The 16,827-nt window shown below is 39.9% G+C and overlaps 1 protein-coding gene across 3 annotated transcripts in view; it reads left to right on the forward strand.

Moving 5' to 3' along the window:
• EPHA3 (EPH receptor A3) overlaps positions 1 to 16,827 on the forward strand; it is a 171,788-nt gene that overhangs the window by 128,508 nt on the left and 26,453 nt on the right. For 2 of the 3 annotated variants that reach the window (XM_033053498.1, XM_033053496.1), the window contains 6 exons: positions 1,219 to 1,381; positions 2,926 to 3,028; positions 3,480 to 3,547; positions 7,183 to 7,308; positions 11,770 to 11,955; positions 15,734 to 15,795. In XM_033053498.1, the coding sequence (XP_032909389.1) occupies positions 1,219 to 1,381; positions 2,926 to 3,028; positions 3,480 to 3,547; positions 7,183 to 7,308; positions 11,770 to 11,955; positions 15,734 to 15,795 (708 nt within the window). The remainder of the gene's footprint in view (positions 1 to 1,218; positions 1,382 to 2,925; positions 3,029 to 3,479; positions 3,548 to 7,182; positions 7,309 to 11,769; positions 11,956 to 15,733; positions 15,796 to 16,827) is intronic. The other variant, XM_033053497.1, reaches the window with a different exon arrangement.

Here is a 16,827-nt window from a genome sequence, read left to right on the forward strand (position 1 = left end):
GGCCCTGGCAATGAGTGCTTGGGTATTTTCCAACCCCTGTGCTCGTGCACTGGCACTCCAGTGTTGTCAGAGTTAAAATGTCAGCCCCTCACCAGCTAATGCAGTGCCATAAAACGTGATGAGAATTAGGTGAGATCCCGTGCATCCGACATGCGTTCTGCTCTCGGCCCCGCTGCCTTCAATGGCTGCAGTGTTCTGCACAGTGTTCAAAGCAAAAGGACATCACATGAAATCCCCACCACCTCCAGAATGAAAAAATCTTCATGGTGGGGAACCTAAACAATTGAGATTCTCACAGTTTCCCACATGTGTGGCTGCTGGCCAAGAGTTTCTTTTTTTTTCCTGAGACAGTTCCAGCTGCCATATTTAGGAAGCCAAAAATGCTCTTTTGGTACAAGATGGCTTTAGTAAAATAAGCAGTACCTCAGGCTCCAAATGCATGCTTAAATGTTGAGATTATGTGCTTACAGTGGGACTGAGACATACTTTTATCAGGATTAGCTTTTTACACAGTGTGAAGTGTATCCAAACTTACCAAATTACAAACCAGTCCTCCTCTTATTTTATATAAAAGACATTATGTCAGACATAGGTGACTCTTACACAGAGAGGGGTTATGGGCATAGTCCAGGGTTGAGTTCAGTGTGGTTTTGTCCAAATGAGGATGGACACAACTATCTCATAGTTTTTACAGCCCAATAGAAAACCAGCTAAATCTGCCTTTTTGCTGAGCTGAGGAGCCCAACTGGAGTTCCCCTTCTGACTATTACAAAGGTAACCACTGTCTTGTAAAATGTGAGGCAGTAAAAACTGCATCCTGCAACAGCTCTGCAGGGCCCTAAAATGTCTAAGTTGGCCTATTACAACTTCCAGTTCAGTGCAGTAGGCAAATCTGATTTATGTTTTTTTAAATAATCTTTTAATAATTTTCTTGTTTTATTGCGGACCACAGACAAAATGATGCAAAATCATTTAATAAAATGTCATAAACTCAGCATGTCTAGTATTCAATTTACAGCACAGTACCATAGCAAATCTGATGATTTAAGATATCTTGTTAAAAGATGATTGAAAATGAATGTTTGTGCAAGCATTTGTTAGGCTGTAAATATTCAAAAATTGCTAGTCCTCTCCAGAACATTTGTAGTCATTTAGTACCAGCCACCTCTTTTTTTTTTTAGGGTGTGGTTTTAATCTGATGATGTCTTTTTTCAAAAGCAGGAACAAGAGACAAGCTATACTATCCTGAGAGCCAGAGGCACCAACGTGACCATCAGTGGCCTCAAGCCTGACACCACCTACGTGTTCCAAATCCGAGCCCGGACCGCAGCTGGATACGGCACCAGCAGCCGCAAGTTCGAGTTTGAGACCAGCCCAGACTGTATGTCCTTGTTAAATGGCTTGTGTGACACCCTGCCCAGTTTCTCACTGCTCTCAGTGCCTGCTTTCTCTCCTCTAGCTCAGGAAATGTGTCTCATAACCATTTATGATACGTCTGTCTTGGTGGCATTGCTGTATAACTTTATGTTTTATCATTAAATTCAAACAGGCTATAAAGAGTATCCCAGAATTATCACAGGTGGGGTTTATTCCATTCCCTGCCCTGCTTCTACCCCAGGCCAGAACTGATGCCTTGCTAGACCATGGCTCTTGCTGAGGGAGGAAGCATGATGCAAAAAACAAACAGTAGTGTCAAGGCAAACCTTTCACCCTGATTCTGTGTGTATTTGAGATGCATTATGTGTTTCATCCCCACTTCTTCCTTCTCCACCCCAGCTGTTATTCTGAAAGGCAGACAAGCTTCATGTTTAGAAAAAACAGAGTTACAAATTGCTGTTACAGAGACTTGCAGCTTTGGCATTCTAGTTGAAACTAGAACTCAAGGTAGGAGAATTACACCAAGGAGGAAAAAATCAGATGCAGAGATAAAAAATTAACAGTTTAGAGGTTAATGAGTTTTCTCTGCAAAGTAATGCTACCAAAAGAAGGGGAAAATGAAAAAGCAGAAATGTGGAAGGAGACAGTGATAAGTGCAGCACATCTCAAAAATAAGCCTACAAATTACACAGATGGCCAACAAATGGCATAAGTCTGCCAAGTTACCATGACTGGGTGCAGTTATGTGTAATGGGCAGAGATGGGAACGATGTGACCCCAAACAGGGGCTCTCTAACCTGTGGGGGCCAGGAGTGCTCACTCCCAGCTCAGTTTGGGCAGCTCACTCGAGGCATGGTGCTGAGGAGTTTAATTCTGCTCTGCTCAGGGAAGCTCAGGAGTCCTCACACCAAACGTCTAAAGTCATCCTGTCCTTGTGGAACAGTCTGGAGTTCCATGCTCAGGGACCACAGGGAGATACCCAAAATAAAGCAGAAAATAGCCCTTATTTTGCCTGTAGACATCCGTGCCTGCATGCCCTGGCTCTGCACAGCCTGCATGAGGATTTTGTCAGGCTTAACTGGGAAACCTAGCTCCTAAAAGCACTTTCTAACACACACAAGGGGAAGTGGAGGTGATGGTTGTGGGATTTCCTGCCAAGGAAATGTTCCTTACTGAGCATGACATGAAGTAGGCATGGCACATATGACATGTATGTTTGTGGTTATGTACATGTTTATATATCAGCATCCGTTTGCCAGCATTTGCTACAATCAGCAGGAGTAAAAATTGAGAGTGGCAGAAACAACTTTGGTAAATTGGCAAAGATGGCTGGAGTCTTATGTTTTCTTCCCTTGTATTTATTTGTTTGATGAAAAATTATGTCCTGGATTAAATATCTGCCAGGAGACCAAATGCTATATAATGATCTCTGTCCCCTATATGCATTTAAATTCTGATGTCATCGATGAGATGTGCGTGTGTGAGGTTACTTATATGTTAATATTATATTTATATGTCATTTATACATTTTTTGTGTTGGCTTTGCAGCGTTCTCCATCTCCAGTGAGAACAGCCAGGTGGTGATGATTGCCATTTCAGCAGCAGTGGCCATCATTCTGCTCACAGTGGTGGTGTATGTCTTGATTGGGAGGTGAGTCTGGGCTGTGATTTGCACATTTTCTCCTGCTGCCACATCCCAGAGGGGCCCTGATGACCATGGCACGTTGGGTGTCACAGTGTGGCTGCTTTTGAATCCTTTGTCTGCTGCCCAGGAGCTGCAAACACTGCCTCACAGTCAGTAATGAGCCCACTAATGTTAGCAGCCCAAATCATGCAGCAGTTGTTAAAAAATGCTATAAACACATTCTCAGGCAATTGTAAAATTAAACTGTAGGGGTCAAAAATCAACAAATCCTCTCATTAGCCAATTTCCTCAAATTCCCTGAGAACATCACATGCCTCTATAGGGCACAGAGAATGTAAATATCATTAAACTTTCAAACAGGCATTTAATTGTGCAGGGAAAACATTCTATTCTGTTTCCACCTGCAGTTAACACATAAAATTCTCTGTATTAATTTTTTTTTCTCTTTTGCTTGTAGATTCTGTGGATACAAGAAGTCTAAACATGGCACTGATGAGAAAAGGCTGCATTTTGGGAATGGCCATTGTAAGTTACTGAAGCCTTTCAGTATTTCAGATCTGTTGAACTCATCCCCTAGGTGACTGATATTTTTCAATTAAAAAAAAAAGAAGCCATACCTCACTTAAACCAAAGTGATATTAGGAAGAGAATTATGCTTTCTCTTGTGGGTAAGGAGATTTTCCCCAAACAATTATTCTTTGTTTCAACTTCTTTCATCTGTGTTCAGGTTAGAAATGAGGAAAACATCTCTGTCTGTGTTCAAACAATGCACATGGTTGGAATTGTGATATTGATTATGCTGTGCATCACTGAAATCCAGAGTGCAACTGCAACTTCCTCATTATATAAAGTCTGAGAAATTAATTTTTCTTTCCCAAAGCAAAATATACATCAATTAAACCCATCTTGATGAACACTCAAGCTACTGTGAAAATGGTTTGTTTGACAAAATTCACCTACAAACAATAGTCACAGTCTGATCCTGGATGCTCTTTGCAATGTGCATAACTTTGTTACATTTTTCCACAGCAGAGCTGTGGATCTTGAGGATTGGCTCACAGGCAAGGCTCCATCCATGCACCCTTTATAAAAGGAAAAAAAAAAAGTTTTGGAGCAGGGGAAGCTGAGGGAAAAGGAGGTTGATCAGGAATAGGAGGATTACTTGGTTGTTTGTTTTTTTAATCACTGTACTTTGGGTTTTTATATCCTTACAGGCAAAGATAATGCCCCTCATAGACACCAAGACCAGAAAATCCTTTTTTTTTTACCCACATAATTCTCGCTGTCTAATGAGGCTTTGTTTAATAAGAAGCATAGTCCATCTTTGAAACTGTTCCAGCTCTAGATGAGTGTCCTGCTACACCGTGTAAATCATGGTTGAACAATGGTTTCCAACATTATACAATATATTTCTGTTGCTTAGCATGTTGTAGCATTAATATATGTGGATTTTTTTGCACACAACATTGGCACTCTACTATTTGCAAGAAAAGAGCTGCTGATACCATACATAACCAGGTGCCCCTCCCCAAATATAAGTGAATTAACATTTTAATGAGGGATTTACCTGCAGTAGCTGGAAATTAGAACTGCTTCCCAATCCTCCTGACAATGGAATAACTGTTCTCTGAGTGTTCAAATTATTATTCTTTTAAGTTTCCTGGCCCTCCTTATCTCCAGAGAGCCAAAAGCATGAATATCCACAGTTTCTGTCTCCTTCCCCAGCACTGTCAGGGGATACACAAGAGCTGCAGCCCAACAACTGCTAACCAACTATTCTCAAAAAAATCTCTACGGTTACATGTGGCCCATAGAATTAATGCTTCATCATCCAAATTTAATGAGGTTATAAAATAAAAGCAGCCAGTAAAATAAGTGTCACAGACAAATAACAGGTCAGAATTTGCTCTCCTTACTCCCACACAATGGAAAGTTGCAATCACTATTCTTAAACATGTCAGTGCTGTTAAATTCCTGTGGATTAAATTGCTTTTAATTTGGCTTTAGATATTTATGTACTGTTTTCTGAGTAGTGCCATGCTGATTCACTGTGCAGTAAGACCAATCATGGGCCTGGTATGTCTGCTGGAAGCTCTTGAAAATTTTTTATCATAGATTTTGCAGATATTTATCAGTTAGAATTTGTAAGTCTATACGTGTGTGGCTGTAGAAACTTTTAACTTGCCAAATTACACTCTTTCCCAAAGAACAAGAAAATTGCCCTTATGAACTAAAAAAGGACAAAGTAACTTCCATGGCTGTCGTAAACTTTCAGCATCTTAAATACAGCAGCTGGTTTATTTCAGTCAGTTTACTCTGAATTACTTTTAAAAAGGCTCCAGCCATGAACTATTCCCTGCAGCCTTATTACAAATCCTATAATATTACTTCAAAGGAACAAAAATGTTTCACCTCCTCAGATCCTCTCCCTTTGCCTTCTCTGGCTGGGCCTTTTTATTTTTTTGCTACCTTTAGGGCAATTTGTGCTGTTAAAATGAAAATGTAAATTATTATGTTTGCACAGAATGAGCTGTAAAGTAGTGCAGCTTAACACATGTGCACGTGTTTATTATCTGTATTTCATGACAGAACCCAGTTACTACACAGGCTGCCCTTAATTATTGGTGTGAAGGGATTATTCTCCTTGCAGCCACCATCACCTGATCTTGGGAACCTCTGGGGTCAGCATTAAAAATCCCAAGCCAAAAACCCCACAGTGCAGGAGCTTTTAATTGTTATTTTTATTGGGGATGTGAGGGGGCCTGTAATGTACATTCAGCATGGAAGGGAAGGAGCATTTACAGGATTTTTAACCAACAGCAATATACAGCCAATTACTTTTTGTTTTACTTGCAGGTAATTCTGTAATCATCAGGCTCTTGAAGGAAACACAGCCAGCTTTTAATGCTGTGCTCATGCAGCCCTTGTGTTGAGAGCATGGCTCTTACCTTCCATTGTTTTCAAGGCAATTAGCTTGGGAACTCAGTTTTATCATTTATTTGTCAATTCTGAGGCCAATAAATCCCCATAAAATTGATTTTTTTTCCTTTTTTACGTATGCTTTACATCATTTGATAAAGCAGTTTTGTGCTCTCATGGTCCAAAGGTATTTTTTTCCCATCTGTGCAACCCCAGCAAAAAAAGGTTTAACTATTTTAACAGTGAAAAAAATGCTGTAGTATAATAATGCTAAGCTGGAAAGGATATTCCTGAGTGGGTTAAAGCAGTGTTTGTTGAAGGAGTTAATATCTTTTACAAGACCAGCTGGTACAGTTAGGGAAAGCTGGAATACATGTCTGGGAATGCAGGGTTGGTGTCAGAAGCAGAAAGCCTCAAGCTGGGTATTTCACTTTTTGTTAATAAAATATATTCCTGTTGTAAAGGGAGTACAGCAGAGGCAGGCACAGAAGGTACTGGGTGCAAACACAAGCAAGGCTTTGAGCTGGGGAAGGGGATTGAGGCTGTGCTTTGCTTTCAGCTTTGTTGTTGGAGGCAGAGGTTGGGAATGAGCTCTTCCAACAATCCCTAGCCAGGAAACTCTAGAGGGGGCCAAAATAATAACATGGATGTATGGGGAACAAAGCTCCAGAGCCAGATTTTATTCAGAACAGTTATCTGCCATCCTTGTATGTTCTGGCAGAGGGATTGAGGCAGGGGTGCATTTTTTCATGCATAAGTTTCTTATTGAAACTTATATTCTTATTCTTATTCTTATATTCTTATTCTCATCTTGTTGATGGACTTCGAAAAAAAAAGAAAAAGCTAGAGTTAATCTGATTTCTTAATATATTCCTGATAACTTTTCAGGTTGACTGTAGCAACACATTCTGTTCCTTGCCCCTTTGCTGTTGCTGTGGAAGGGTCAATATAAGGCAGCATCTAAGTGTAGCAGCCTGGGAGGGGTGAGTGGTGTTTTAATACTGGGAAAGCAGTTAAATACTGCAAGTGCAGATATTTGAAATGGGTTGTCACACTTCTCTGCAGTGCATTAGTGTCTGGTTTCACTCTGTGCAAAGATTCTGAAGACCCACAAAAGCTAGTTTGATTTAAAGAATACCCTTTCCTTCTATTGATTTGGTTTCTGGTTGTCTCATGAGCTTTCTTTAGAAGGATTACTCAAGTCTAAGTAACATTTTCTCTCTGATTTTGTTTTTACACAGTAAAGCTCCCAGGACTGAGAACTTATGTAGATCCACACACATATGAGGATCCCAACCAAGCTGTGCATGAGTTTGCCAAGGAGCTGGATGCTTCCAATATATCCATTGATAAAGTAGTTGGAGCAGGTAATGACCACCAGATGTACTGAACTAAAGATAGCTTTTTGCTGTGTATGTACTGTTTTGTATCTTTGGGTTCATAGTTGTGACTGGAAAGAAAATGTTCCAGGAAGTCTTCAAATTATCAGGTCACTTTTACAGCAGATTTCAGTGCAAAGTTAAGGGTACACAATTTTATATTTCTTGTTTTTGCTCAAAGAAAGGAGACAGCAAGACTGCTTTTCAAAGGACACCAAACCCATACCTGAGTGCACTGTTGGAAGGGAAAAGATCATTCGGTCTCACTTCTATGTTTCTGTTTAAAATCTGTCAGCACGGCACAGAAAATGTTATCAGCTGTGAAGACGTTTTCTCTTTTTTTCTTTTTCCCCATAAAAGGGCTCTTGACTATGATGCCTTGGGTGAAACCACAAACTCATTTCATAGCAGTCACCACGCATCCATCAGGCTGCAGTGACCTTTGGCTCTTGGATTGATTTTGGTCACTGCTTTGGATTTGAATTATTGATTTAGGAGGAAAGGGTTGTCTGTCCAATAACTGATTGTCTGAGCCATAAAGATGCCACAGATTGTTGGATTTACAGGAAAGAAGCTGCTGAAATGATCAGATTTTGTAACAGAGGAGCCAGACTACAGAAATTCTCATTACACTGGGTGTTGCAATGGAGCATGTAGCTCCTGATAGAATGTGTGCTTCCTCCTTGAAGTGAAGTGGCAGATTGGTCTCTCTGACAGGCAGGCAGAAGATCATGGAATGTTACCTTTCCTCCTGTATTAAAGCATTTATGAGGAGTACTATTGATTTTTAATCCATTGAAAAATACTTGTTCCTTTATTATTGATTTTTTTGGCTTCTCTCTAAGCATGCAGTCTGAATTAAAACCATGAGATGTAAGAGAGACAGACTTCAAGTGCACAGCAAAAGTTTTTCAGCTGGAAAAACTCTAGAACCCAGGGTGGTGTACTCAGTGCATCTCCTGAATCACCCAGCATAAAAAGGAATCGTTTTCATCCTCTCCCACTGAAGCTACTGAACTGTTCTTAGTTTGAAGTTATTTTGTGGAAAGGTGGAATCCATGTTCCTCGCTGGTTTTAATTTTGCCCCACAAGAGTGCACTGTTCTCCATCATCTTCAATCAAGACAGCAAAGCTCTGCTTGCTGCACATAACAGGGAATGTGTGTGGGGATGGAGAAGGAGGAATACTCTAAACTTAAGTCCAGGAGCAGTGTGTTTCATTGTAAGACTTTCAGGAGCCTCACAAATGCAAGCTCTCTAAATTTGGGCTGTATGCAGTATGTGAATCTGGGAAAGAAGTTCCTAGGGATCATGCCATGTTTTACAGCTTGGTTGTTGTGACCTATTTTTAGCCAAGACACACAGTAGAATAAGAAATAAAACAAAATGTGTCAAATACAGCCTCTGAAAACAGAGGAACCATTTTTGAGAGGCTCCAAAATAGGACTATGTCCTAAAGGAGTCAGGTACCACAGGTTACTCTGGGCTGGAAGGGACCCCCAAGGATTGTGGATTCCAGCTCCTAAGTGAATCCCACAGGGATTGAACCTGGGCCTTGGCATTACCAGCACCCTGCTCAACCCCACTGAGCTAAGTGGCAGAGGGTTCCTGCCAGCTTTTTACATTAAAACTTCCACTCAAGCTCTAATAACACCTTTTTTTTTTGGCTCCATAAGTCAATTAATGTAGTCTGGAGTACATAAGGCATTATAGTCAACATTTCCTCTTAGCAGTTGCTTGAGATGCCAACAGGAAGAGCCAGGAAGGGAAGAAGAGATGAAAATCAGGACACAGAGTGCTGGGAGCTTCCAAAATGAGTTTGTGGCATCACTTTGCACTGCTGTCACCCTGAGCACGCGGTGGCTTTTACACTGAGTGCCTCTGAGGCAGCTCCTCCAGGAACACTTCTCCCCAAAACCAGAGAGGCATTTCCTGCCTCTCACTGGGTCAATGACTTGTTTGAGTGAATGGCTTGGACTCTTCCTGCCCTTGTCCTTTGCAAGGCAAGTGTGAATGAAATTATAAAAAAGACAGGGGTTTGAGAAGAAGGGGCTCATTTAACTGCCCTGAAGTGTGACGTAAGCAGGGAGACCTGCGAGTCAGGAAAGCAATCTCGACATTCTGAAGTGCTCCAAGCAGTTTTTCACAGCTCTGGCCAGAAGTCTCTGAGAAGAGAGGGCTTTCAGAGCTTGCATAGCTTTGAAAACATACACAAATGCAATAAGGAAATATTCTTATCCAAAAGAACCTCAAGAAAAACACAAGGGATTTTAGTGGGAGGCTAAGCATAAGAAAATTGAGGTCAGAAGCCACTTTTTCAGATTTTTCTTTACAGTAATTTTTTCTTTTAAAATAACTCACTTATTTTTATGGATTCAGTTCAACAAACCACTTCAGAAGTTTAAATCCAACTGGGCAGCAGGAGAATATTACAGAAAGTACTTGTTTGATTTGGGCTAGATTTAACTATGTGCTTTGCTGAACAAGAAAGCAAGCATTTGCTTTTCTTCTGAAGTAGAAATATACTTGTAGCTCAACATCTTGTTGGTCAAATTATTCACAGAATTCTGTCTGTGAAGTTACTGTGAAGGTTTGCAGTGTCCCAGTGAAGGCTAGAACACTGCTGATGTTCCCAAGGTTTATGAAACCTTTAGCTTTGGTGCCTCTCCAAGTCTGAGGGAGTTCTCTGCACAGATTTAAAATGCAGCAAAGTGAAGGGAGTAGCTGATTTCACAGAATCTTCATTTACTGTTCCCCCGAGTCTAAATACACAGCAAACACCATCCCCTGATGTACTAAATAGCCTATTTAAAAAGAAATTAGGGTATCCTGAAGAGAGATCTTTGTGCCGTGAACAGCCCTCCTAAATAATCCCTGTCAGCTTTCCACGTGTGAATAGGCAGGTTATACAATCTTTGTGTGTGTGGTGTGATTAAAAACAAATGCCTCAGGAAGGCTTTGTAGAAAAAGCCATCATCCTCATATCTTACTGTCACTGCCAGGTTTTCCACTCAAACACAAGCCCTTGTTCCTTCTAAACTGTCTGGTGAGAACCAGTCCATTTCTTACTGGGATCATAATTAACAGGAAAAATTGAAGTAACTGCATAGGTCATTTTGGGTGTTGGCCAGATAAATTTGTTTAGCATCCATGCTGCCCTGGATATAAAAAACCATAGGTAAATGTAGTTGGGCTGCCTGGGGAGCTCTCTCCAATTAAACCATTTTCCAAGAAGGTAAACCTGCTTTATATCCATAGACAACAGCAGACTTCATTGCTGGAAAGAGCCCATCTTTTATTCTCTTGCAGCATCTGCTGGCCTTGAGGTACTTGTGGAATCTGATTAATCACTCAAGTTCTGGGTTGCTCAGCCATGGCTAAATGGGACTGTGTTGATGGACATTACCCGTAACCTTTTCCTTCCCAGAAGTTAAACAAATATCAGAGACACAATTCCAGCTTTAAAATGAAGGATTGATTGCTGGGCTGCTGGCTGAAATCATAGCTGAAGTCTCCATTGACAATGACTGTAAAATAGTTCCAAGAGCTTAGCTTGTTATAGCTTTTTGGACCATTAAAACATCAAGAAAATGGAGTTGGAAGCTGGGCACTACAAGATTTATTTCAAGCCTTTTTTTCCCCCTTCCCTCTGTTTTCAAGATGTGCTTTGGTCTTCTTATTTTGTGGTGCTCTGACAGTATTGAGCTGGGCTTGGTGTTTGAACTCTTGGTAAAGTATAATGGCCATTTGGGCTTGCAGAGGTTGGATGCTTTTAATGAAGTCTGAAAAGAACTCAACTCCCATTAGTTACTAGTAGTAGCTTTTAAAATTTGTTTTCTGAGCTGCTGCCTGTCTTGGCAGCCTGAAATACAAACAGTGTTAAAATCAAAGGAGGTAATGTCAGTGCTTTTTAGCAATATGTATGTACATAAAGATATATCATCCTTTTAGTGGTTATTACCTTGATAGTACAGTTCTATGCCTAGAGGATGAAGCAGCTGGTGGTAAGATTTGGTGACATTCATTTCTATGCTGTTGACTCAAATCTAGCCTGGGTTAGCAAAGAGAACAGTCATTGCTCTACCATACATTTATTCAGGCCTTTTTTTATTAACTTGGTTGTCTAAAAAAAAAAAATCAGAAAAGAAAACTGAAAATGTGCTTTGAAATCAGTGGCTTCTCAAATAATAATATATTGAAACTTCCTTATGTGATTTGTGTAAAAATTTGTTAACTGAAAAAAAATTTTCAAGTGAGGTGTCTTCATACTTAACACTTCCTCTTTTGAATGCTAAGATGATTTTCCTTGTGCTCTGCTCTTGCATATTGCAAAAGATAAACCAGTATGCACCACATTCCAGGGGCTATTTTGAGGGCTGGTTCTTCTTTGTTGAATCCCTACGAAATAACCACATTTCAGCTTTTGTCACTTTTCCACTCCCTTTCTTAGGAGAATTTGGAGAAGTGTGCAGTGGGCGCCTGAAGCTGCCTTCTAAAAAGGAAATTTCAGTGGCCATCAAAACCCTGAAAGTTGGCTACACAGAAAAGCAGAGGAGGGATTTCCTGGGAGAAGCCAGCATCATGGGCCAGTTCGACCACCCCAACATCATCCGACTGGAGGGAGTTGTCACTAAAAGTAAGGAATGGCAGGGACATCTGGGCATGGAAAGTGCCATGGAGGTGCCTTCCAGCCTAAATAATTCTCTGATCTGCTGATCAACCAAAGGAGAGCAAGAGTGAATTATAAATGAAGTCATCCAGGTGCATGCTCTGCAAAAAGCTCAATAATAAATTGGCAGGTTTAATAAACTCCAGAGTCACAAATTGCTCCAGAAGGGCCAAGGGGCACTGGGTGGTGATCTGGTCAGGAGTGGTGGGGTCTGATGTGCTGAGGCTGCCTAACTGCACTGAATTCCTGTGTTCTGCTTTCAGCTAAATCATTAGACTTGTCATTAGCACTAATTAATGAACAGCCTGCCTGGTACAACAACGGGTTCTAGTGAATTATTAAACTTTTTTCCTAGATGGTTTTAATGCAGGGGAAATGCTCCATGGGATATTCAGTATGTGCCACTATGAGGCATTTTAAAGCTCCAGAATTCAAACATCTTCATTAAAATCTCAAAGAAGTCTTGAGGATTTAATCTGTCAGTAGAAAAATTAAGTTTCTCTGTCCTTATATGTATATTTACTTAAATGCCTTTTCTAAATCTGCCCTTGGATGCTTTTGTTATGGGTTTGGTTGGGGTTTTTTTATTTTAGGTTGGTTTTAGGTATTTTTTAAAGCATATTCTTGGTCTTTGTTTATGATAACAAATCCACCTTCTGTTTTTGAGACAAAAACATTTAATGGAAACCTCCATGTACACATGGTACCTTCCTGGAAAAGTAATTTATTTCAAAAACCCTCTTCAGCCACATTTTCTATATTTCCACTACAGAATGAAGTGACACATTTAGTGATCAAATTTATCTACCTACATTAGTTATTAAGTGGGAGATCAATAAGATTTTATATGATGCAATCTTAAAAAAAATAAAAGGAGTGCTCCAGGATTTTTCAGGGGAGCAGAAAAAAATAGTAGGATATTTCCTTGTTCATCCTTGTTCATCTACTGGCAAAACAGCTCTTTGCCCTTTCAGTGATCAGCTTGGAATTTCTAGTTTAACTGGATAGAAACATACCAAATACTTTGGGTTTAAGTAGATGGTTTTATTAGTTTTAAGAAAATTTTGGTTTTCAATTGTATGATTCAAAGTTTCACAGGGATGGGTATGAAAATATTTCATAGCATACTGCTGAAAAGTATAAGAAATTAAAACCCCACCAGAATATGTCTAAAAGTCACTAGTGAAAGGTATGTAAAACACTATATATTATGAAGAGCCAGAATTATAATAATAACAATGCCTTCTCTGTGTGTGATTCATGAAAGTCTATTTTGCTGATTTCAATAACAAAGAATTATTGTTTATCTTAGGTCTCACAGTCCTATTAGGAAAGGTCTGCCTGCATAAATTGAGGTTTATCTCCTGCTTTGTAGTGACACGTTTTGTACAGTCAGAATAAGATTTGCAGTCACAAAATCACTTGAAACGCCAGCATCAGTCTGCACACAGCTGAGCTAAAATCTGTTTTGTTACATTTTGTATTCCTGCAGCACTGAGACAATAATTTAACTGCTATACATGCAGGAATTTGTGTGTTGCTCTTGAATGTGCATTTCTAATTCTCTCTGTATTCTGTGTAAGTGACTTTCAGGGAGTTTGCTACTCAGGTGTATTCACATCACTGCTGTCTGCTTTGGGGGGCTGGGGAGGAGGTCAGGAGTGCCAGCTGCCCATCACATTGATGTGTGAGAGAGTAAACTCTGAATATTCCCATCTGAAGCCAATAAAACCTCAGGGGTACAGCACCCTCTCCAGGCAGCTCCAGAACAGGAGTTGAGAAATCTGCTCTGGAGCTATTTATCTCCATTTTACTGGGCAAAAGCGAATGGCACAAAGTAAATATAGTAATAAATATCATTATTTGTTTTATTAAACATTCTGCAGGGTGATAGAAGGAGGAGAAGCTTGTGAGTTTGGATTTTTTTTGCTTGAATTTTTTTTTAACAAATCAATCACCACATCAGGCTTCCAGCCTCGCCCCCAGTGCAGAATTGTTCCTCTGCTCCCCCTGGATTTCTGTCCTGCATTTCCCAGCTGCTGCCCTGCACTCTTGGGCACATTGTAGGCAGCAGTCTTGATAACCAGCACACATGTTCTGCTTAGTTTACTAATAATTTACAGCAATTTGTAGCCTGCTATTATAATAAACCTGGGCAACGCTGTTGACACAACTTGTTATCATTTATGGACGGCCATGCTTTGATAAATGGATGCAGAGGGTTCTTTTAAAACTTCAGAGCATGTGCTCCTCATTATGGGCACATTTCCAACTGAATGAGAGGGAAACCCTGCACTTAAGGCTTTTGGTGTGTGGGTGAGCAAGGCAGGAAGATGCTCCTGTAATAATTTGGGAGATGTATTTCTTACTCTAATTTAAGTTCTTCTGATAAGTCTTGTAAAATTGCCTGAGTTTTACAGAAACCAGCAACCTGTCTGCTGGCTTCAAAGTGCAGGGCAAAGTAAATTGGTTTATCCTAGAAAGTTTTGGATAGCCCTGTACTTGAAAGGTCCAGCAGCATATTCTGTGTATTACCAGAAATCCCTTTGAATTCATGTTATACACACAGTACTTTAACTATGTATTTCTGCCTAGCAAGACTAAGTATAAATATATTTTTTGTTTGAGCTTTTACATTGTTAGATCTCATATCTGTATCATTTCTTGCATCATTCAAGATTAATATTTTGTATACAGTATTTCCTGCTGGTGAATGGATGACAGTCAATTACTTACTAGTGTGACTCCCACAGCACAACACATCATTTTTACCACAAAAAGAAGATGTTTGAAGCCACTAATTCATAGTGTTCTTCTCATGTTAAACTCATTCTTTGAAATTACTGTTTCTCTTCTAAGATTTCTATTTGGCAGAAGCTGTGTTTTTTGAAAAGCAAACAAAAAGTTGTTGTTACCATTTACTTGGCTTTTTAAATAGGTTTCTTGTTCTTAGTTAAACTGGGTACCTTTTTCAAGCCTCATGCTGTTCAAATTTAGAAGCTAAAATTTCACCATGCCCACTATACAATATGCAGGCCTTTGTCCCACTTTTATGGTCAGATGCCTTCCTCTATTTTATGTGCAATAATAATTCATCTCCTTAAATAACCTCATGCTCTTACCCACCTTTCTCTCTACCACAAAGAGAAAATAAGCAAAGCTTTAGTAAATATTATGAAATAATAAAATCCATATGATGGTAAAATATTGGCAGGCAATGACCTTGGTCTGCAAATTTCCCCATCATCACATTAATTTTAGCATCAGTTTCTCTCCAGCATGTCAGAGCTGCATGTAAAATCTTGGTTGTGTCACAAAATGCCCTGGGGTGGAAGGAATGGTTTCAAAAACTGGTCTGGGTGAGTTTTGGGAAATATTAAAGGCTTTTCAGGGGCTGTTTCCTTAGAAGTTTGCCCCGTGGGTGCAGCATGCTCAGGTCCCAGCTGTGTCCAAGTTTGTGCTGTCAGGGATCCCAGCAGAGAGGGCAGGAGTGCCTGGAAGGAGGGAATGCCCATCTTACAGCTCTGCTTCTCTTTGCAGTGCCCTGGGGTTTATTGTGCACTTTCCTTTCCACCTTTATCTGCACCCAGCCTCATTTTGCCCACCCAGCTTTTGTTTCCTTTCTAAATGTAAAAATTATCCTTGGGGTTAGGAAGATTTGGACACATTCCTGAAGTGCTTGGATTTGCTGATTGCATTCCAGTGTGTTCCTTGGAAAAGCCTGACCCCTGTGCTCTATTTTCAGGTAAACCAGTTATGATTGTTACTGAATATATGGAAAATGGTTCCTTGGACAGCTTCCTACGAGTAAGTGCAACAGGAAACTAAATGGGGCAGAAGTGGCTCTTGTTTGGACTGCTTGTGGGTTTAATGCCACTCTTTATTTTCCCTTTTTTAAAATTTATTTATTCCTTCATTTTCATTTGGGTTTGAGAGCATCATGATGTGCTCAGAAAGCCATGTAGGACATGCTGGTCCATTTGCAGTAAGCATTACTCCAAAAGTTGGACAATTTGGTATGTTACATCTATTAAAAATGAGCAAAGCAAAACAGCATTCTGGCACACAAAAATGAGGACTGTTTTTTTCTGAAGGCTGAATTATGACTGCAATGCAGTTATGCTTATTGGTTGGCAGCCTCTGTGTCTATACAAGAGATATTCAAAATGAATGGATTTGTGGAAATTTTATCAGTGATGAAAGTTGAGAGAAGAGCCCCATACCTGAGGATGTTAGAAATGTTTAGCTAGCAAAGTTTACTGGCCTGTTTTCTTTTTCCAACCTTAGACATACTAATGCTGTGGCTGATTTATCTTTGTTTTCTGTCAAAGTTGGTAGTGAGCCTAAAAAAATTCGAACGCACCCTGTGTCACCAAGATTTACTTGTGGCAAAACAAGGAGTGTAGGAGAAATGAAATCCCATCTGAGGGGAAACACTGGTTTAATTTTAATTTGTTAGGGCAAACTCAGCTTTGGCTGGGAGACTGCTTTGGTTCTGCCACGGTTGAATGACATTATCCCCCAAATTCATAACATTGAACTAGACGTTTAACCCCAAAAGGGGATAGATTGTCAACCTGAGTTTCACTATGTACTATATATGTTATGGTGTCCACTGGAGCATGTAAAATGCATATAAATAATGTGTCAGTATAGCTGAATGAAATATCTCTGTACTGAACTGTATATATTTTGTTTAGGCTTGAAATCCTTGAAGAGAGCCCTGAGGAAATGAGAATAATTTCTGACTGCACAGAACAGTTGTTCAGCTTGTTCTTTCATTTTAGTGTGATTTTTTTTTACTACTCTTGTGTGGAAACATAGATAAGAACCTTGTGA

This window comes from Catharus ustulatus, chromosome 2 (assembly GCF_009819885.2).
Source record: "Catharus ustulatus isolate bCatUst1 chromosome 2, bCatUst1.pri.v2, whole genome shotgun sequence".
NCBI lineage: Eukaryota > Metazoa > Chordata > Aves > Passeriformes > Turdidae > Catharus > Catharus ustulatus.